The following is a 21,694-nucleotide window of genomic DNA, read 5'->3' as shown; positions in this document are numbered from 1 at the left end:
CGCCGATATTTTTGAGGTCGCGCTCGATTCTAGAATATACTACACTAATAATCCAACGAATAATGTGTTAAAATACTATACCTTTAGCAACTAAATTTTCAAGTTTCTCTCTTGTGGAGTCCACATCGAGTACTCCCGCGTCTCCCTCGGCGGGGGTCAGGCTGTGGGGTCCCGCGTCCCCCAGCCCCCCTGCGCCCCCCGGCTCGCCCCCCGACACGGCGCTGCGCAGGACCTTCTGCGTCTCCAGTATCGCGGCTTCCAAACCTACAATTCAAATACATTAAAGTACTTTTAATTTCGTAATATTTAGAACTTTACCTTTTCAATTTTATTTCGTATCAATGTAATAGACAACGAAAGGCAATTTAAGAATTTACGTGCTATAGTGTTTATAGGAGAATAGAACAAGTATCTACGTAATTAGCATTTTTATTGCATTGTGTATATGAGAGGTTGTTGTCTGAAATTTCCAATTTTATGGCCGTTACAGTTTGGTACAGGTCGGTGGTACCCAGCCGTGGGGACCGGGGGTAGCTCTGCGGGCGGTCGACTTGAGAGAATCAGAGCCGCATTGGCTTCATTAATAGCTGTACAGATTCTATTATAAAGATCTTGTAAATTAGAGGCGTACTCCCAGTCATTTGGGTCGGTGACCACAATGGATTTTAGTTTGTTATAAACTTTTAATTTTTTTCTGGTGGTAGGACCTCTTGTGAGTCTGCACGGGTAGGTACCACCACTCCGTCCACCAAGTTCAAAAGCCCGCCAAAAAGTCATTCGATATAAGGAAAGCCACGTGTGCGCGACGCGTGTGTGCGGCGCGAGTGTGCGGCGCGTGTGTGCGGCGCGTGTGTGCGGCGCGTGTGTGCGGCGCGTGTGTGCGGCGCGTGTGTGCGGCGCGAGTGTGCGGCGCGTGTGTGCGGCGCGTGTGTGCGGCGCGAGTGTGCGGCGCGTGTGTGCGGCGCGTGTGTGCGGCGCGTGTGTGCGGCGCGAGTGTGCGGCGCGAGTGTGCGGCGCGAGTGTGCGGCGCGTGTGTGCGGCGCGAGTGTGCGGCGCGTGTGTGCGGCGCGAGTGTGCGGCGCGAGTGTGCGGCGCGTGTGTGCGGCGCGAGTGTGCGGCGCGAGTGTGCGGCGCGTGTGTGCGGCGCGAGTGTGCGGCGCGAGTGTGCGGCGCGTGTGTGCGGCGCGAGTGTGCGGCGCGAGTGTGCGGCGCGTGTGTGCGACGTACCGCTGAGGTCGGCGGCGGCGGCGGGCGCGCGGCGCAGGCTGGCGTACAGCTGCGCCACCTTGCCGGCCGTGCGGGTCAGCTGCTCCGTCAGCGCCGCGCACAGCTGGGACGACGACGCTGCCGACGACACAACCACTGAGCTCATTATTGACGGTAGCCATAAAGTAAGTACCACGCGGATACGCGGCTCTGAACTAGGGTTCCTTGTACTTACAAACGGACGTATTGCGTAATTACTGGTGGTAGAACGTCTTGCGAGTCCGCGCACCACTACCCTGCCTATTTCTGCTGCGAAGCAGTAATGCGTTTCGGTTTGAAGGGTGGGGCAGCCGTTGTAACTATATTGAGACCTTAGAACTTATATCTCAAGGTAGGTTGCGATGTATACGTTGTAGATGTCAATGGGCTCCGGTAACCACTTAAACACTAGGCGGTTTGTGAGCTCGTCTACCCATTTAAGCAATAAAAAAAGTTTCCTCGATGCAGGAGGTAGGGACGCACCACTACCACCACCACCACCATTACACTGTACCATCAAGTCAGTTTGACACACATGACCGGTCCAGTCTCCAGGTCCAGCCCGCGTGGGGATCACACTGCACCACAACACCAACCCATTCTTTATTGGAGGCATCGTCAAACGTTAGCTCAACTTCAGATGAAACTTGATTAGATTTCGAGATGTTAATTGCTTTGCATCAGTCATTTCTCCGTTCATATCAGTACTCACTCAGCAGGGTGTGGTTGTTGATGCCTATGAGCAACTGCACTTATCGATAGATTCGTCAGCCCTACTAAGACAAAGCGATGTCTCCTGGGGGCGCGCGGTACTCACGGCTGGTGTCGGCGGGGGGGTCGTGCTTGTGGCGGGGGCGGGGGGCGGCGGCCAGCCGCGCTGTCACCTCGCGCGCCTTCGCCGACAGGTCGCGCTCGCTGCCACTGCGCCCTGTGCGCGACACCACTCAGTAACCAAGTGGACACAACGACACAACGAACTGTCTTTGGACTATCGCATACCATAACTGACGACCGACCCGGAGCCCAAAGACCTTGGGACATGAGTTCTAAATATCGGTTTTAGGGTACAACGTCTATGGCTGCATCGCGGTAGAAATAGGCAGGAACGCGTTACTCACCCGGGCGGGACCAATAAAGGCCCTACCATCAGTGATTACGAAATTTACCCAAATTATCATCGCCTCCAGCTCCGTGAAAACAGTTCCTTTACTGACCGAAACATTTCAAAGGCAGGGTATTCGAACTATTGTTTTAGTGACGCTGAATATTTAGCCGGCAATGTACTTTGTACAAGTCGCGTTCTGTACGCTTTACATTGCGCGCTCACGGTACACCAGTCCTTGAAAAACCATTCGCAAGTTACATTCACACTGTGTGTGGTACTGACCGATCCTCCTCTGGGCATCCACGGAGCCGGACCTGGGCCTCGGCGCCGAGGGTTTCTCGTCTCCCCTCCTCTCATCCGCTTCAGAACTGGACTCCTCTTGCCCTCCCGTTGCGAGACTCACTGTTCCCGCATGCAAGTTAGTACGTGTTTAATTTTGTGCTGTTTTAACTATGGTGCGTCAGGGTTTTTATGGTGGCAGTAGGGGGACTCAGCTGAATTTGCTGTCGGTGTCGACGAAAGAACGTTAAGTTCAAGGTCATACGGTCGAAAATGAATTACGCTTTACATTACGGGGTCGTAAATACCATCTTGTCTAGGGGACAATTTGAAAAAGCGTCTGTCTGTGAACAGCAAATTGTTGTTGGAAGACTCACCGAAATGGCGCTAGTGTAGGAAATAGAAGTGATATCGAGAGGTAAAAGACTATTAAGTTTAAGCAACATTTTTGCTACTTTACAGGAGAGCCATTTGAAGTTTAAATTTTGGGAAATATAACAAAAAAGTTCTTCATCTATTGTTCAGGTATAGCAGTGTAATATAATATTCCCTACCAGTACTCGAACCGTTGCTATAAACTATTCATCATATCAGGTAGTTCGCTCGTGAAAAGACAACAGATATAACAGATAGATAGACAGATAGCGCGGTAGGCAGCGGCTTGGATTTGCCCCTGGCATTGCTGAAGTCCATGGGCGACGGTAACCACTCACCATCAGGTGGGTCGTATGCTTGTCTGCCTACAAAGGCAATAAAAAAAAGACGGATAGTTACTTATCATACGATATTTATAATTCAACTTGAAAAAAGGCATTGGAACTACGGCTGTCGAATTCGGAACCCATAATCGAAACTTCCATACATATTAACATTATAAATGTGACAACGTTTGTTTGTCATTGCATTGCATTGCATTGCATTGCATTGATTTGTTCAAAAGTAATAATCATAGGCCACATAAGGTTATCCTAAAAAATATTGCGGTAGGCAGCGGCTTGGCTCTGCCCCTGGCATTGCTGAAGTCCATGGGCGACGGTAACCACTCACTATCAGGTGAGCCGTATGCTCGTCTGCCTACAAAGGCAATAAAAAAAAAAAAAAAAAAAAATACTTATACCTGAAAACGCGGAAAACTTAGGAACCTACATATTGTTACGACGATAAGAGTAACGCCATCTGTCATCAAAATAACTAGTAACATCTAGAACCCTCGAAAAACGTAACGCCATCTATTATCAAATAACGGAAACACATATCAAAACGACTAGTACTACCGGGAAAGTTCTCGATAATTGTAGACTTGTCGTGTCGATTATAAAAGCGTTACAGAGATAACATGAAGGCAGTTAGTAATCGGTTCTACTCGAAGCGAAAAGGCGAACGGAATTTTTAGGATAAATCTTCATACTGGGCTAGCGAGTGATCCTGTGGAGTTTGGTGGCCATTGATCAGATCCAAGATTTGCCAGAAAATTGTGCCGAATGTGACTAGTTGAAATTAAGTATTAATAACACTGGTTGTCTCACTACAGGAATTCTCGTACTGTTCGAAGCGGTGTTTTTATTTCATCTAAATTTTTAACTACCGTGTCTATTTTTGTATAAGCGTAATTAGAAGCTTCCATCATTATCAAATCAAGCTATAACAGTTATTTTTGTAAAAAAAAAACCGGCATGTTTTTGCAGACGCTACTGAAGAACCAAATTAAAATGGTCTCTGAACTTACCGGCGCTGTAGGCGTTCGACAGGCCACGTCTCCTGGCCGTGTTGGCTGCCGCCTTATTCATGGAGCTAATCGTTGGTCGCATCAATCCTTGAGCACGGCTCGACTGTGGTCTGGACGGCTGAGGATCCGATTCTGAGTCACTCTAGAATTATTGAAGAAGACATTTATTTATTTATTGCTTAGATAGGTGGATGAGCTCACAGCTCACATGGTGTTAAGTGGTTACCGGAGCCCATAGACATCTACAACGTAAATGCGCCACCCACCTTGAGATATAAGGTCTAAGGTCTCAGTATAGTTACAACGGCTGCCCCGCCATTCAAACCGAAACGCATTACTGCTTCACGCCAGAAATATGCAGGGCGGTGGTACCTACCCGCGCGGACTCACAAGAGGTCCTATCACCAGTAATTACGCAAATTATAATTTTGCGGGTTTCATTTTTATTACACGATGCTATCCCTTCACCGTGGAAATCAATCGTGAACATTTGTTGAGTACGTATTTCACTAGAAAAATTGGTACCCGCCTGAGATTCGAATACCGGTGCACCGCTCAACACGAATACATCGGACGTCTTATCCTTTAGACCACGCAATGGACGCAATTTAAAATCAATCGACGCGCGAGTTCAGGTCATCATTAAGGTTATCATTTAGCATCGCTTGTGTCCTCAAACATCTAAGTCTAGTCGCTAATCGATCCGGACTCCCACCTGGTTCAGTACTCCGACACTGGAACTCCTCGTCATGTTCGATTTGTTGCTGTACCTCGGTGGGGGGCGGACGAAGCTGGACTTGCTTTGACTGCTAGGCTGCTGAGCGACCGGCTTAGTCTGACCTGAAGTTCGAACACGATTAAAGCTTCGTCCAGTATAAAGCACTCCGATGTTGTTTAAAGACCTCCATATATACACAGTATCCGAAAGAAATCAAAAAAGGTGGTCATTATCAATGTGGTGTCATCAAAATATGCATTATTGAGGATAAATCAACAACTATGGGTCAAATTTTAATGAAATTTAAATGGGACGTGAGAAGCGTCTCTCAAATAAAAGAGGAGTCATTAGAATCAATCAAAACAAAATTATTGTCGAATTCAGAACAGGGTTAACCTTTGAAGCGTTAAAATGTAGTAAACACAGTGAAATGTCGATAGAGAAAACTTTGTTTATGAAAATGTTTGTAAACAACAAAATTAGTTGGGTTTATAAATGAGAACATTTTGCTGTCTCTCTCACAAGCCAAAATCTGAACGGGGTGACCTCATTATCAAAATTTGTAATTTTATGGTTAAGATACTTTTAAATTTATGAAAAGGCTTTTAAGTTGCATTTGAGTCACATCCTCAGATGCTTTTATTAATACGCTTTTATTAGCTTCAGACGTATGTATGTTAGTATGTAACGGAATATTTGAACATGATTTTGACCCCCTTCCAAACCTCGGATTAACTCGGAATTCGGTATATTTATTAAGGACCGATGACAAAAAGTGGAACAGTTTTAATCGATATTCACGCGTGATGTACCTTGAAATCTTTGATGACAAGTCAATCAATTCAAGTCGAACGACCGTAGTTTTTTTTTCTACCAATGCTGATAGCCTTGAGAGGCTATTGCAGCTTAACCTTAACTAATAGGTGAACTCAGGAGGCTCAAACCTGACTACATTACTAACACAAACCCAGCAAGAACAGTCATCATCATCATGCTTTCCTATTACCCTCTGCTGGGGTAGGGCTCGAATCAAATTTTTCCATTTATATCGGTCTTGGGCAGTCTGTTCTAGCTCCTCCCACGTCATGCCCAAGACCCCTAGCTCCTGCTCCATCGAGCGACGCCAAGTTGTTCTGGGGCGGCCTCTCTTCCTTTTACCAAACACTTTCCAGGTCAGTGCTCTCTTTGATAGGTGTGTATCGGGCTTTCTCAAAGTGTGACCAATCCAATGCCACTTCCGCGTAAGGATCTCCTTCTCCATTGGTGTCTGCTTAGTGATCCTCCACAGCTCTTTGTTAGTGATCTTCTCAGGCCAAAAGATTTTCAAAATCTGACGCAGGCACTTATTCACAAACACTTGAAGTTTTTTGATCAAGTCCTTGCGAACAAACCAACCAAGCAAGAACAATGCTTCGCAGAATCTACCACCGCATCGGAAACGCGACCCACTGAGAGATCCGGCGAGAAACTCAGTGGGCTGCGTCTGTGGGTTAATTTACACGTCGAGCCCTTCGTCGCAGACTACGGGTTCGGCGAGAACGATGACTGAAGGCTAGCTCATCCATGTATAGTCTTCAGCTATTGCTGTTAGAGCAATTAGCATCCCCTTTCGTATTTGTTTTCTTGCATCACTATCCTTGCTTAGTTGGTTATCGGTTACAATAATCAGCATTCCCATTCGAATTTATTTTTGCTTTCATCTTCACTCTTGTACTGGTTATCGGAGCCCACAGCCAGCACCATGTGGATCTCTTCGCACAGATTGAGCAATGCGGTATGGGCAAGATATTATCAAACTATAGCTTTTAGAGAAGAAGAGAGGCCGTCCCAGAACAACTTGGCGTCGCTCGGTGGAGCAGGGTTTTTTTTCTGCCTAAGCTGATAACCTTAAGAGGCTATTTCAACGTAATCTTGACTAGTAGGGGAGCTCACGGGGCTCAAACCTGACGACGCTGCTAACCCGAACCCTAGCAAGATTCGTGCTTCGCAGAATCTACCACCAGATCGGAAACGCCACCCACTGAGAAGATCCGGCGAGAAACTGAGTGGGCTGTGTCAGTGGGTTAATTTACTGGTCGAACCCTTCGTGGCAAGCGACGGGTTCGACGAGTACGATGACCGGTGGAGTAAGAGCTGGGCGTCTTGGGCATGACCTGAGAGGAGCTAGAACGGACCGCCCAAGACCGATGTAAATGGAAGGATTTGATTCGAGCCCTACACCCCAGCAGAGGGTAATAGGAAAGAAAGAAGAAGAAGAATTATTTTTAGAACACGTGGATAAGAGCTATTATCTTTTACCTAATCATTCGCTGGTAGACTTAAGGGGTATTCCAGATAAGCGCGGACGGGTAGGGGAGCTCACGGGCTCAACACGCGAGAATTTGCTAACACTAGCTCTAGCAAGAGCAGTGCTTTACTGAATCTACTGCGCGACCCACTGAGAAGATCCAGCGAGTACCTCAGTGGACTCTCTCTATGGGGCTCCTTTTACCGTTAATATACCATAGTGAATGGTATGGACATGTGATGAGACGAAATGAAAATGATGTTGGTAAGAGTGTTAGCTATGAATGTGGAAGGATATACAGGAAGACGTAGACCTAAGAAGAAATGGTATATGATAGAAGAGTATGGAAGGAGAAAACATATTGCGCCGACCCCAGGTTACTGGGAGAAGGGCAGGAGAATGATGATGATACCACAGTAGATAAGCACCCAACCAATCGTATACTTCTGCGCGACACGGCGACCGCCCAATCCAACTACATTCGAAGGACGAATTAGCTAAATAGATTACTAGCATTTGTTACATTGAAACCCATAGAAAAATTCCGCCACCTTTATACATTTTCGTGCCGCCACCGAACCCACCTTGCGGCGTCCTGGGAGCCGGCATCGGCTTGGCGGCGAGGTCCGACAGAGATATCGCCCTCCTCATACCGGTCCCCTCCTCCTCGCGGTCCGATGCCGACAAATAGTTGCGACCAGCTGTCGTAACATTAGCGTTTAGTCGTGCATTAATAAACCTTTTAATGCTCAGCTTAATTTCACGTATTTTCCATAAATTTCTAAAGGACATTGTATGGAAAAAGGTACCTAATATATATTTTTTATTGTTTAGATGGGTGAACGAGCTTACAGCCCACCTGGTGTTAAGTGGTTACTGGGGCCCACAGAAATCTACTACGTAAATGCCGCCACCCACCTTGAGATATAAGTTCTAAGGTCTCAGTATAGTTACAACGGCTACCCCACCCTTCAAACCGAAACGCATTACTGTTTCACGACAGAAATTGGCAGGGTGGTGGTACCTACCCGTGCGGACTCACAAGAGGTCCTACCATCAGTAACATAAAAACTAAATTCCCAGCAAAATAATTTTTAAATGGTCGTTTATAAATATTAATATTAACTTATTAAAAACGTTAATGTCGCTAAGACACGTCCGTACAGGTCGATACCTAATAACTATAATCAAACTGCGCAATAGTCGGTATTCCGACGCTACGTACTTTATACACATTAATAGAGAATTGGTCTATCGACGTTTCGCGCTCAAAGGCTTAACAAAAGTCAATGAAGATAGCGAGTGGTAATGGAAGTCAGCAATCCCGGCACAGCACAGCGAAGTCGCTGCCTCTCACACTAATTTAAGAGAACCTATATATCGATACATTTGATAATCGATATCGCGTGATTTCTATAGCCCTTTTAGCTTGAGTACGAGGGCCAAGCGTTTTCTGATTTAATCAAACTTTCGACAAATATTCAAAAAGATCGGTTACACCTCTAATAATTCTATTATGGTGCACGCATGCTTAGTGCGAGTTTTTTAACGTTCTCGATCGCGTAAAAGTTAACTCAATTTTGTATGGAGTTGGAACAGCGCCCCTAGCGGCAAACGAAGGGAAGCTGTTCCAACTCCATACAAATTTGAAAAAGCTCGCACTAAGCACACCGAAACTAATTTTTCTTAGTTTTATTCCTTCGCGTGTATGTGTGTGTGACTGGTATATATACCATATAATAAAAGAATTTGTCGGATGTCTCATCAAAAAAAATTCTTATTGCAAATTTACAATTAATACTTATAGATTTTTGCATAGTCAATAACAGATTACCTTTGATTCGGGTTGTTCATTCTCAGGTCTTTAAAATGAGTCGTCTATTATCAAAGGTGGCAATCTGTGCATTTGGAAAAAAAAATGTTATTGATATGTCAATACAGATTGATTTGAATATAATCGTCTCCTTCAAAGAATACGGTTCAAAACCTGCATTAAATAAAGGTTAATAGTTAACCTGTTATTTATCTAAGATGTCGTTCCGAAGAGTTTTGTGACTGCCAATGGAATACAAAGTCAATAATTCGTTTTTCTGATTTACCAATAATTATCCAAAAGTCAGATTGCCGGCTTTGATAATAGTCGACTCAAATATGTGAACACATTTTAAGTTAATCAAATTAATTTTAACATAATTAGGTAGCCCCAAGCCTCGGTAATAATTCCTTAATTATTTTTCACTTCCCATTTTTTTAAACAAAATCGTTTTGAAATGCCGTTTCTATATATTTTCGGTTCTATGTCGATAAATATAGCTCTCACACAACATTGCATAGGCATGCGATTCTAAGTTAAAATCATGCAATATTTTTTATTGAAAAACGCTAAGATAATTCAAAACGCATGCTGGATAAAAATACACAAAAATGTTTACAAAAAGCTTTCTGTGACGAATCATGAAGAGGCAGTGAGTTAATAACAATGAAAGATGACATTTATCGAATATTGCTTTAAAAGAATTCGATGTACATCTGTAGCTCCAAATTTTTGCATTGCATTACGCAATACAACAGAAAGTTAATATCTAATTTTCGAACGGAGACATTGACAAAGGCTATGAAATAAAATCTAAAGTATATTTAGCAGTCTTAACGATTCATCACAGTTTCAAGAAAACCAAGAATCGCAAATAAAATGATTCACAACATTAATAGTAGTTATGAACATGCACTCCGACCTGGCATAGGTGTGAATTTCGCAGGCATAACCGGTGTGGAAACTTTTTTAAAGAGAACCGAATTCCTTACGCCACACCCCGAATTCAAAAAGGGCCTCATCGGTAAGGCCCTGGTTTCTAGACAGAGTCGAGGAGTTGGCGCTCGCAAGATTCTCCGTAGCGGTATTTTGGGTCTATTGAAACCATAGAAAGACAGTCTTTTTGGGGAGTTGGTGCAGCTCGAGCTTGTCGTGGATGATTCATAGTTTTCGCTGTCTATATGAACGTCAGTTTTCGGTATTATCGTTTCGTTGTAAACCCGTTGCTTCAAGGATTTCGGAGCATCTGTTCGTACTGTGTTGTTTAATGGTTGTTCGTAAGGGAAGTTCATCGAATCGTTGTCTTTACCGGAGTCTACGCCTTCCGCGGTAACCAAGCTTATGTGGTCCGTATCCAAAATATCGGGCAAGCTCAGATTACGTTTAATTTCCTTGTTCTCGCTGTTCTCTGTATCCGTGTCCGCTTCTTCTAATGTTAACGAAGCGAAATTAGCTGATTGTTTTGTAGCTAACTTCTCGAATTTTCTGGATAACACTTTAACGACACCTGTACCGTCGTTTATGTTAGCTTTCAGTGGTCTCATGCGCCATTCTTTCAATATTTTCTCCTGCAGTATCTTCCGCTCTTCCATTTCAACTAGTTTGTTGATTATCTCGAGTTTTCTTTCGATGTACTTGTATTTTTTTATTTCGTCGTCTGGCGGCGCTATGTTTTCTTTGGCGTCCGCCTGTCGACTGTGACATGGCGCTTCACGATCACTCCTAGCTATTTTCAAATTTATCTGGTCTTTTATAGATTTTCCGAAGGAAAATTTACTGTCTTGCTCCGCGTAATAGTCTAATGAATCTTTTGTGAATTCTTCTAAAACGTCTAGCGAATCCATGCTAACTTCTTTCATTCTTTGCAGGCTGTAAACTTCTAGACTGTCCATCTGAATCTCTGATTTATTCTCATTGACGTCTTTCTCTTTAACAAAAACCTCTATGGTTTTCTCGGGGTTCTCACTCGAGTCTATGTTGTTGTTGGAGTTCTTGTCTTCCTGCCTTTTGTGGGCCATGTAGTTCTTGTTATGAAGGCCATCTAACTTTGCTTTGTACTGCGACGATATGGAAGAGACTAGTCCCTGTTTATCCAGCCCTGCCTTCAATCTGTTATTCATTTTAACTGACGAGGTTCTTTTGATCGGTTTCGGCGGCTTGTGGGGCACGAATTCCATAGTGATTTTACTGTTGTTTTTCTGTCCAGAACCCCGCTCCAAGCTTTTGGTGGCGTTGTTATTTTTTGAGCCGTTCGCTTTGTCTTTGTTCATTTGGTTCTTCGTCGTTTTGCTCTGTGTATTTTTGCGAATCTGCTCCTCGAATTTCTCCAGATTCTTCTGAACGTGCGAATTGCGTTTCTCCATTAAGCTCTTCAGGGGATTAGGTTTGGAAGCCGGCTCTAAAACCACTTCGAAGCTGCAACTCTTCGATTTGATCATAGTATTCTGTTCGCAAGCGGATAAATCGCTTTTGTATTTTTGTTTTTCAGCGAAATTCGGCTGCAGGGATTTCGTTTTATTTGACATATATTCAGACTTGTTCAACCTCGGTATCTCATCGGGCGGCTTCTTTTCTTTCGTGTACTGCTGGACATTACTACCATCGAAATAGTAAGCGATGTTTTTAGCTACCGGCGGTTGTTTACTGCCCGAATCGTACAGACTCTTAGACCTAGTTATCGTCTTGTGCCCTGATATCTCGGCGTCCACATTGAATCCATAAACTTTATTGGTCGGCACGCTAATGTTTCCTATTGGACTCTTCGGGGTTTGGTAATTGGGACTGACTTCCATGTAGTTATTGATCATGTAGCTGCCGAATTGGGGCGCATTATTCGGGCTGCAACCGTAGCTCTTCGAAGCGTGGTCGAATTCGTAACAGCTTTTACTGTTGCGGGGTATGGCTTGGCCCTTCATTGGCCTCTTAGGTCTGGCACCTTCGAACAGCATCTCCAGTGGAGCGCTCTTGGTACAATCAGAGTCGTCAGACAGGACACTTTCAAGCGAATTACAATTCGTCCTTGACAGTTGATTGTCATTGTCCAAATACATTTCGTCCGACAATATAGACTCCTGACTGCAGCTGGATTTCATGTACTTCTTCTGGTTTAAGAAGAAACTGGCGCTGCTGTGTCTGTGTCGATCCAAATACTCATCGTTGACATTTTCGTAGGAACAATTCTGTGAGCCGTCCAGATTGTATCTGCTGTCATATTTGGCTTGCTGGAACGCAACCTCGTTTCCGTATTTGAGAAAGACCTCATTTGAGACACTCGAGCAATTGGAGTTATCGCTCAAAACCGACTCATTGGATCTAGTCACGCAGCGTTTCGTTAAGACGCTCTGGCATCTATAAATGTATTCAGCATTGTTCTCCTCGGCTTCGTCGAGGTTTGACGGCATATTTCTTGGCAAAGTCGAGCTTTTTTGCCCGATATTCGCGGGTTTCGCGGGCACGGCTGGTTTCTCGTATGCCCCGTATATCTCATAATCGGACACGGCCCGTCTGGGTTGATTCTTATTGTGTTTTTTACAGACTTTCTTCGAAAACAATTTGTTCTTGCAGCTCGCGTCTTGGCTCAAGCTGCAGTCTTCCAGCGAGTCCGAGGAGAAGTTTCCGTCGTCTCTTTCTCCTCTAGTCGGTTTCAAATCCAGATCACTCCTATCGCCGGGAGTGAACTCATCTAGATCTCCGTATTTTTCCGTAATTTCTGCTATCATTTTCTCTGTGTTGGTTTTAATTGTATCAACGACACTTTTCCCGCTGTTAACTTCCATGCCGATGAAGAAGCTTAAAGAATTCCTCTTTTTCGGATCTAAAGAGTTAGTCTCGTGAGTTTTTCCTTCGCATTTGGCGTTTTGGGCGACTTTATCAGCCCATTTGCACTCCTCAGAGACTGGCGAGACCGGACAAGACTTGTAGTTCTTGAAGATGCTCCTGGCGTTTGGCTTTAGTGACTTCTGCGGAGGTTTCTCCTCCGGTTTCGTTAGGTTCAGGTGGAAATTCCTAGGCGGAACCTTAGGCGGTTCTTTATCCGGGAAGAGTCGGTTGAAAACCCTCGATTGAACCGGTTTCGTGTCCACCGTGAACGCTGAAGGCTTCTGTTGGGTTTGCTCTTTGAAAACCGGTTTCGAATAGGGAATGAAGTTCAAATGTCTTTTATCGCTCGATATCGGGTGGATGTTCGAATGTGGTGGTACATATGGGGGAGTTTCGTTATACTCCGGGAGTCTGTGGTTCAGATTCGCCGGTATGGCGTAAAGATTCTTATTTCTGTAATCCTGAATAGGATTCTGACAAGGATTAAGGCTGTCAAAGTAATTCGAGTTTAAACTATCGAAAGTTTCCTCCGGGAATGCATTGGCGAGTCCTGGTTAGCGTTTTAAGGGGAAATCGATTTTGAAATTAGTTACTTTTGTTAGTACATAAATTTGACGTGTTAATGTTGTTACTTAACATCGTATATGTCACGATTTGAACTAATAAACAAATAATACGGGCTGATAGAACATTTCCAAGTGAAAACAATCGCTTCAATTATTATAGAGATTAAGATATAGCTTGCAAAATTGGCCCAAAACAAGTTTCCTATAATAAAATATTGTACTATCCATTAGTGTCATACCGTAAAATTACCCTAAGCTTAGGCTATCACACGAAAGCTCTCATAGCTTAAGTTAAAAAGATTTTAAATCAAACATCGGGAGTATAAATTTGAGGAAATATCATCAAAAAATATATCCTTTTAAGAATCACAAGGGCATTAAAATTTATTGTCGCATATTTTTTCGATATTGGCATATCGCAACGCGCCATTTACACTGCGATCTATCGAATTATTTCTAATCAGTTATGAAACGTTACTGACTCGGTGGTGCAGCGGTTAGCGCATCTGACTGACGCGCTGAAGGTCGCGGGTTCGATTCCCGCAACGGGAAAACATTTTAAACATTTTTTTTTGTTCTATGCCTGAGTGTTTATTATCTATAATACTCCTCTTCTATTAATCATTTTAATTTTTTTCAAACACGTGACAAGAGAATATATGTACTAATCGTTTACCGTAAGGTCGAGTGTTGCTTGGCACGGCCATGGACATGGGTCGCGACCTGCGCGCGTTGTCCTTCTCGGGGATGTAGGAGAGGTCCGTCGTGGACTGGCTGGACTTCAGGTTCGATCTGAACGCGACCTGCAGGGAGAGGGAGGAGCTTAGGCAATGTACTAGTCGATGTACGTGTAGTGGTGTCGCGGGGGTGGTCGGCCCTCCAGTGGGGGTCGGGGGGGGGTCAGGTCCCCCCGTGTCCCCTGACTCACTGAACGTCCTATCGACTCAAATCAAGGCAAACCTACATTTATCGGATGCTTTGAAAGTTTTGAGGGTAGCTGCTTCTCTGCGGCTTTGCTGACGATTGCCACACACCAACGAGCCGTATTCACTGAAATAATAAAAAGGACTCACATTCTCCAGCTGCCTCCTGGTCTCCAGTATCCTTCTGTTGAGTTCCTCTCGTTTCCTCGCAGCCTCCGGGTCCAGGAGCTTGTTGCGAGACACCGTGGGCGCGCGGTGCTGCGACGACAGTGAGTTGTGTCCTGACGAACACAAGGGACATCCTTATTCACTGATAACGGTTACTCTCGCTCGAGGATTTTTTTTATTGCTTAGATGGGCAGACGATCTCACGGCCCACCTGGTGTTAAGTGGTTAGCGGAGCCCATAGACATCTACAACGTAAATGCCGCCACCCACCTTGAGATATTAATTCAAAGGTCTCAGTACAACGGGTTCACGGCAGAAATAGGCGGGGTGGTGGTACCTACCCGCGCGTAATCACAGGAGGTCCTACCACCAGTAAATCAGTCTAAAGGGCATAGTCGATCTACCGCTTAGAGCTGGTTTCAAGCTGTTTAGGCCGTGAAGGGGAGGGGGTGGCACGGACCTGCGCCGGGCGCGGCGTCGGTCCCCCCCAGGCTGTCGAAGGCGGCGCGCACGTAGGTCTCGCGCAGGGCGGCGCGGGGCAGCGACTCGCAGGACGCCGACAGAGGGTTCCGGTCCGCGTTGTCGCCGGACGGGGTGGACACCTGCCGGACACAAAACTTTTTTTTTTGACCTGGTGACTAAGATCTTTAGGTCATGTCTTACTTTAATTTATATTCTTATTTTTATGAAAAATGATAACATGGAGTCAAATTAAATGAAATGAAGTTACGTTACAACTTACATACGGTATGTAACTATTATTGGTGTTATAGACTAATATATGATTTATGGTTATTCCGGAATATATATGGAAAGTTTGACATCAAATTACGTCACACATAGTACAATTCAGACAGGTTTTGTTAGATGCGCACGGTAAATGGCTCTGTGTGACCGCCTAGAAAATTCCCCCCCATCTCTCCCCGGGGGGTCGGATGGGGCGACTGAGAGGGTCACCGGAATATGGGCAGCAAAGTTCCCCGAGTATTGCACCAGAGTTGCCCTAAGCACGTCATTACAGATCCTCCAGATCCATTAACGGCGGTTTTAGGTACCACAAGCACAGGTCACCGTCCTCGTCGAACCCGTCACTTGCGACCAAAGACTCGACAAGCGAATTAACCCATAAACACAGTTGGACGTTTTATGAGGCCTCACGGGTATATTATCATTTTTCATAAAAATAAGATATGACTTAAAGGTCTTAGTTACCAGGTCATAAAATCCCTTTTAAAAAAAACAAGTTAATGAAAAGTACATCGAAGTCGCTTAAAATCATTATTACCTCGTCATCGTCGGAGTCGTGGCCGGAGCCGCTGAGCGAGGTGGTGGTGGGTGGTATCTCCAGCCGGGGGGAGTCGGTCTTCCAGCGCTTCGAGCGACGAATCGACTGCCTCAACTCTTCAGCGTCCATGGCGTTCACCATGAACTCGCTGCAACCGACAGTAGTGTGGCCTTTAATATTTATCCTCCACTGGTCACCGGATATCCGACCGGACCAAGATCTATATGGGACCCATGTCGACTTATCTATACTAATATATAAATCTACAGTGATTTTTACGGATGTTCCGTTATAACTACTGAACCGTGCATCCGATTGACTTGAAACTTGGTCCATGTAGAGAATACATGTACTTAATGGATAGGCTTATTACTGGTGGTAGGACAACTTGTGAGTCCGCGCGGATAGGTACCACCACCCTGCCCATTTCTGCCGTGAAGCAGTAATGCGTTTCGGTTTGAAGGGTGGGGCAGCCGTTGTAACTATACTGAAACCTTAGAACTTATATCTCAAGGTGTGTGGCGGCATCTACGTTGTAGATGTCTATGGGCTCCAGTAACCACTTAACATCAGGTGGGCTATGAGCTCGTCCACCGATCTAAGCAATAAAAAAAAAGGCTAATGTTTATATGAGTGTTGGACAACCTAATAATAATGACAATAAATAATAATGTTAATTTTAAATGCCCAGCGAAGCGGACGAGTACAACTAATATAGAGCTAGAGTCTATATATATATATACTGGGTGTTAGGAGACCGCTTCCGAAAAGTAAGACAGATAGAAAGATAGTACTAATGACACCTTTGATGATGGAGTTATTTAGACAAAATGTTATAAATAAGTATTTGTGCGATCGCGCGGTACCAGCGCGGCGCCCGCGCGTTCGTTGACCCGAGCATCAGCTGTTTTTGATTTTGTATTTCATTGCGGGTTTTTTTTTAGTAAAGTTATGTATCTTTTATGAAACTATCGTTTCATTTAGCTGTACTAACATGATGGAGCGTAAATAATGTTAATAAAATGTTTTAAAAATATATATTTTTTTAATTTTAGGATCGATTTTTTTCCCGTCCCATCGTCAAGGGTGTCATTAGTACTATCGTCTGTCTTCGTTTTCTGAAGCGGTCTCCTAACACCCAATATACATACACCGTCGGCTGTTTTTTTTTTTATTGCTTAGATAGGTAGACGAGCTCACAGCCCACCTGGTGTTAAGTGGTTACTGAAGCCCATAGACGTCTACAACGTAAATGTCGCCACCCACCTTGAGATATGAGTTCTAAGGTCTCAAGTATAGTTACAAGGGCTGCCCTACCCTTCAAACCGAAACGCATTACTGCTTCACGGCAGAGATAGACAGGGTGGTGGTACCTACCCGTACTACTCTCACAAGAGGTCCTACCACCAATAATTACGCAAATTATAATTTTGCGGGTTTGAATTTTATTACACGATGTTATTCTTTCACCGTGGAAGTCAATCGTGAACGTTAGTGGAGTACGTATTTCATTAGAGAAATTGGTAGCCGCCTGAGATTCGAACACCGGTGCACCGCTCAACACGAATACATCGGACGTCTTATCCTTTAGGCCACGACGACTTCTATCAACACTGCCCAATCATCGAATCCGTGGAAGTCAGTCGAGACGTGCGCTCGTCTCTACAGAAGATCGCCTCTCGACTCACCCCGGGGTGTCGTCGTCGTTATTGCCGGGGTAGTAAGTAGGCCGGGACGCCCTCTCCGAAGACGAGGTCCTCTCGCCGTCCGAGATGTCCTCCACGTCACCGTCGTGCTCCGTCGACTCTTGATCCTGGAACACGTAAGGTCGTTTGAGGTTATTTTAAAAGAGACGAAAGTACTTTTCTAACTAAGCCTTACTCGAACCAAAATTAAAACTATTTTTTTTTATTTTAAAAATTTTAATTTGTAAACTTACTGAATACACGTTTAGAAATTGTTCAAAGTATTAAACTCGTTTTCTTAATTTTTTTAGTTAAGCAATCATTAATTGCCCTGATTGAATAACAGACAAACAAACAAACAAACACACATTCACGGTTAATAACATCCATATAGGTAAGTAGGAACAGAATGTACGGATCAATGACAGATATAGAGCATGACTGAGTGAGAGAGATAGGCAATACCGTCTTTACCATAAGGGCACACGGGGGCCGTGCCCAGGGCCCCCATTCTCAGGGGGCCCCGAAAGACTGAAAATTTATCTCACACGCTTATTCTCAAAACATTTTTGTCGGGCACATTACACTTTTTTCACAAATCAGTAATCAGAAGGTATTTACAAGGCATATACTATGCCTATAATAGAAGATTTTGCTCAACAGACATCCCGAAAAAAACCGTTATCGAAATCGTAACCAAAAAACCAGCAGCATTCTAATGACATATTATGTCATACTGTATTTGATTACCTATAATAAATGGTCATACTCAGTAAATTTTTTTTATTATAATTCGCTTTTTTTACTTTCCAAAAGGGCCTCAAATTCTTGTGTGCCCAAGGGCCCCATCCTAGTTTAAGACGCCCCTGGAGATAGGATATAAATGCATTTCATTGTATTCAAACATTCCGGAATATTTTGTATCATTATTATATTATATTTATTTAAAATACTGTGTAGTTATTAAAAAAAGCAGGTTAATAGCAAAAAAATTAACAAAAAATAAAAAAAACCTCGTATTTAAAACTGCCAAGGGAAGAGTCGTCCGTGTGATGCCTCACACGACCATCCTGTGCACTGGTCTTCGAAATGTTAATCGTAACCTAATTGAAAATAAATAAATATCTAAGTATAATAAAACAAACAAAAAAAAACAGCAAAAAAAATAACACAAAAAATACAAACATGACTATAAAAAATTACTAACACAAAAAGAAAATAAGTAATATATAGGTATATATATAAATAAATTGCTGTTCGTTAGTCTCGCTAAAACTCGAAAACGGCTGGACCGATTTGTCCAATTTTGGTCTTGAATTATTTGTGTAAGTCCAGAGAAGGTTTAAAAGGTAGGTAAATATGAAAATGCTCGGAATTAAATAAAAATAACAATTTTGTTTTCTCTTTGATGTGTCCCCCGTCGGACGGATTCTTTTTGTTTGTTTTATGTTTATTTTATACAAAAGCTTAGTCCTTTTATTTATCGATTGAGGCACTACGAAGTCTGCCGGGTCAGCTAGTAAGTAATATTAATTTGTCACCACAACAATTATAATAAAATAAAAATGGAATACATATATATATATATAATATCATTACTTTTCTATACACAAGCAGATTCGAAGCGATTCCCGAATATACGTAATAACCCTGCAACAGTTTGATAAGCGAATGAATCGTATCAAAAAAATACTTATAGAATTGTAAATATTTACATTGTGTTTGTACATTTGAAATATAATTATTAATTAGAAGATTAAATTAGAAATTAGTTTTGACTGTACAAAGCGAACGAAGCCTTTGAAAAAATGTTATTTTATACATTAAATATGATTATGGTATCCCATAAACTTTTAACTAAGTTTGAAAGCTTGTTAATGTTTTGAAAGTCGTCGTGGCCTAAAGGATAAGACGGCCGGTGGGTTCGTATCGCGCGACTGTGCCGTGGTTCAAATCCCGCAGGTGGGTACCAATTTTTGTAATAAAATACACTTATTAAATGTTTACGAACGAATTCAACATAAAATTCAAACCAGCAAAAATTCTAGTTCAGTTACTGGTGGTAGGATGTATTGTAAGCGCGGGTAGGTACCACTATCTGTCTATTTCTGCCGTGAAGCAGTAATGCGTTTCGGTTTGAAGGGCGAGGCAGCCGTTGTAACTATGCTTGAGACCACGGAATAGATAAATAAAGTTGGAATGGTAATGTAGGCGGGGCAAGCGTGCCACTGTTATGTTTGTACAAACATAACTCGACCGATTCTTTCATTCACCGCGTTTAGTGCGCTTCGGACTACTTTAGCCAACAGATCTCCGCTTTATAGTGCCGTGTTGTGCAATTATAACTTGTAAAACAAAAAATCAGACCTATTATCAATTATCAATCAATTATCAAGTATTGAGCGAGGAGGTATATCTTTCGATCGGTAAGTCGAAATTACCATTTAATTACAATATTATTTGTCTAAAACATAAAAATATACTGAGCATTATGAAATTCCAAACATTAACAATATTATTGCAGCAAGTTATAAATAGCATACATTGCGCGATGTGTACTCGCCCAATGAACGCAATGACCAAGTCAGCTTTCAATGTACTACATGCATTGCGTTCTCTACACTTCAATCTTTGAAATTTCGGCGTTTGCCCTGATTGGCCGTGGTGCAGTTGTCGATAGTGAGGTGACCATGTGATGAAATAAAATCATTGACAGAATTCTCGACTATATTTATATTTGACATGGATATTTTTTGCATTATTTTATATTTAATTAATGATACCTAGTATATTCTTAGTGAGACGTATTTTGAGTAAAATAAATATGTATTATTATTATTGAATTATTATCATTGAATTAATGTGAAGGTATAATATAAAGGGACATGTAGACCTCTCATTTACGGGTATTTACTATATTGTCTTAGACGTATTAAAATCTAAGTAAAATGCTATTTGACTTATGCAGTTAATTAAAAATTTTAGGTTTCCTAAAGAACCTAACGCCAGCGAACAATGGATTGACGTGACAGGTAGAGGAAACTGGAGACAAAGACGAGTACTATTTACTACTACTACTCTAAACATTTTACTGAAAATGATTTTACCATAAAAAAATCAGAATACACTTAATTTTGAAAAATTCATTCGCAATTAATAGCAAGCGCCAACTGCTTAACAAATACGTTTTATTCCAGGGACAGCGACTATTTGTAATTAATAAAAGTAAAATAGTTTTTTTTTTTCAATATTTATTCCATGTTTCATTTTCTCCATTCATTCATCAGATAATTTATCGACAAAGATTATCGATTTTATCAAGCACTAGCGTGTATGAACATTTTTATTGCCTTTTTGCGTGTGTGAGTGTGTATGCCTACGGGTGTTTTGTGCTAGTTTGCGAACGAATATCTGCCCTGAGATTTATGTGTGGGTGTTTTTGTTGTGTGCGAAATACTTGTAATCACAGTACGTGTATGTGTAGAAATTAAAATAGTGGGGATGAAGCGGCGACACTGGTTCTAATACAAAATTAGAGCAAAGGCCTTTCCAACCTTATTTAACTATTCCGTGCTTGAGACCTTAGAACTCATGTCTCGAGGTGGAGGGCGGCATTAACGTTTTTTTTTAATTTTATTACCCTTGTAGACAGACAAATAGACGGCCCACCTGATGGTGAGTCAACAACACCAGGGGCAGAGCGAAGCCGCTGCCCACTGTTTAAAATCATTGTTGATATCATCGGGCACCGGTAACGGTTTAGCGAGCTCTTCGACCCGGATAAGCAATAAAAGGACCGGACTCATTTTCCAGATCGTTTTTCCAATCAGCAAATCTCTACACCCGCTATATACAAGGATTAAATAAAAAAAAAGCAAAAGCCATGCATTTAAGCTGTCAAATAAACAAAATAACGTTTGTTTTTCACATGCGTCTTTCTAAATCTCAACACAATTACTTCTGTCTATATCCTTTAGTGTCCGTTCTGATACTCTGGCAGCCATGGTCAACAAAAACAGTCAATCTACTCCTCTCACATTGACATGACAAGTTGGTCATTCAAACATCAGGAATG

General features: G+C 42.9%; 2 protein-coding genes across 14 annotated transcripts in view; both read right to left on the bottom strand.

Annotated features, from left to right (window-relative positions):
* Positions 1 to 21,694, bottom strand: part of LOC101746620 (mitogen-activated protein kinase-binding protein 1) — a 116,604-nt gene that overhangs the window by 2,995 nt on the left and 91,915 nt on the right. For 7 of the 13 annotated variants that reach the window (XM_038019488.2, XM_062675409.1, XM_062675405.1 and 4 more), the window contains 13 exons: positions 18,633 to 18,722; positions 17,623 to 17,747; positions 15,935 to 16,082; positions 15,110 to 15,251; positions 14,632 to 14,762; positions 14,235 to 14,361; positions 7,945 to 8,061; positions 5,071 to 5,195; positions 4,356 to 4,497; positions 2,633 to 2,752; positions 2,063 to 2,173; positions 1,228 to 1,344; positions 82 to 264 (listed from right to left, as the gene is read on the bottom strand). In XM_038019488.2, the coding sequence (XP_037875416.1) occupies positions 82 to 264; positions 1,228 to 1,344; positions 2,063 to 2,173; positions 2,633 to 2,752; positions 4,356 to 4,497; positions 5,071 to 5,195; positions 7,945 to 8,061; positions 14,235 to 14,361; positions 14,632 to 14,762; positions 15,110 to 15,251; positions 15,935 to 16,082; positions 17,623 to 17,747; positions 18,633 to 18,722 (1,678 nt within the window). The remainder of the gene's footprint in view (positions 1 to 81; positions 265 to 1,227; positions 1,345 to 2,062; positions 2,174 to 2,632; positions 2,753 to 4,355; positions 4,498 to 5,070; positions 5,196 to 7,944; positions 8,062 to 14,234; positions 14,362 to 14,631; positions 14,763 to 15,109; positions 15,252 to 15,934; positions 16,083 to 17,622; positions 17,748 to 18,632; positions 18,723 to 21,694) is intronic. The other 6 variants (XM_038019489.2, XM_062675414.1, XM_062675412.1 and 3 more) reach the window with 4 other exon arrangements.
* Positions 7,999 to 14,226, bottom strand: LOC134201150 (uncharacterized). The gene has a single exon (XM_062675416.1). The coding sequence runs from the start codon at positions 12,947 to 12,949 to the stop codon at positions 10,076 to 10,078; it is 2,874 nt and encodes a 957-aa protein (XP_062531400.1). The 5' UTR covers positions 12,950 to 14,226; the 3' UTR covers positions 7,999 to 10,075.

The sequence above is a fragment of the Bombyx mori genome, chromosome 23, assembly GCF_030269925.1.
Source record: "Bombyx mori chromosome 23, ASM3026992v2".
Classification (NCBI taxonomy): domain Eukaryota; kingdom Metazoa; phylum Arthropoda; class Insecta; order Lepidoptera; family Bombycidae; genus Bombyx; species Bombyx mori.
This window is presented reverse-complemented; position numbering and strand designations above follow the sequence as displayed.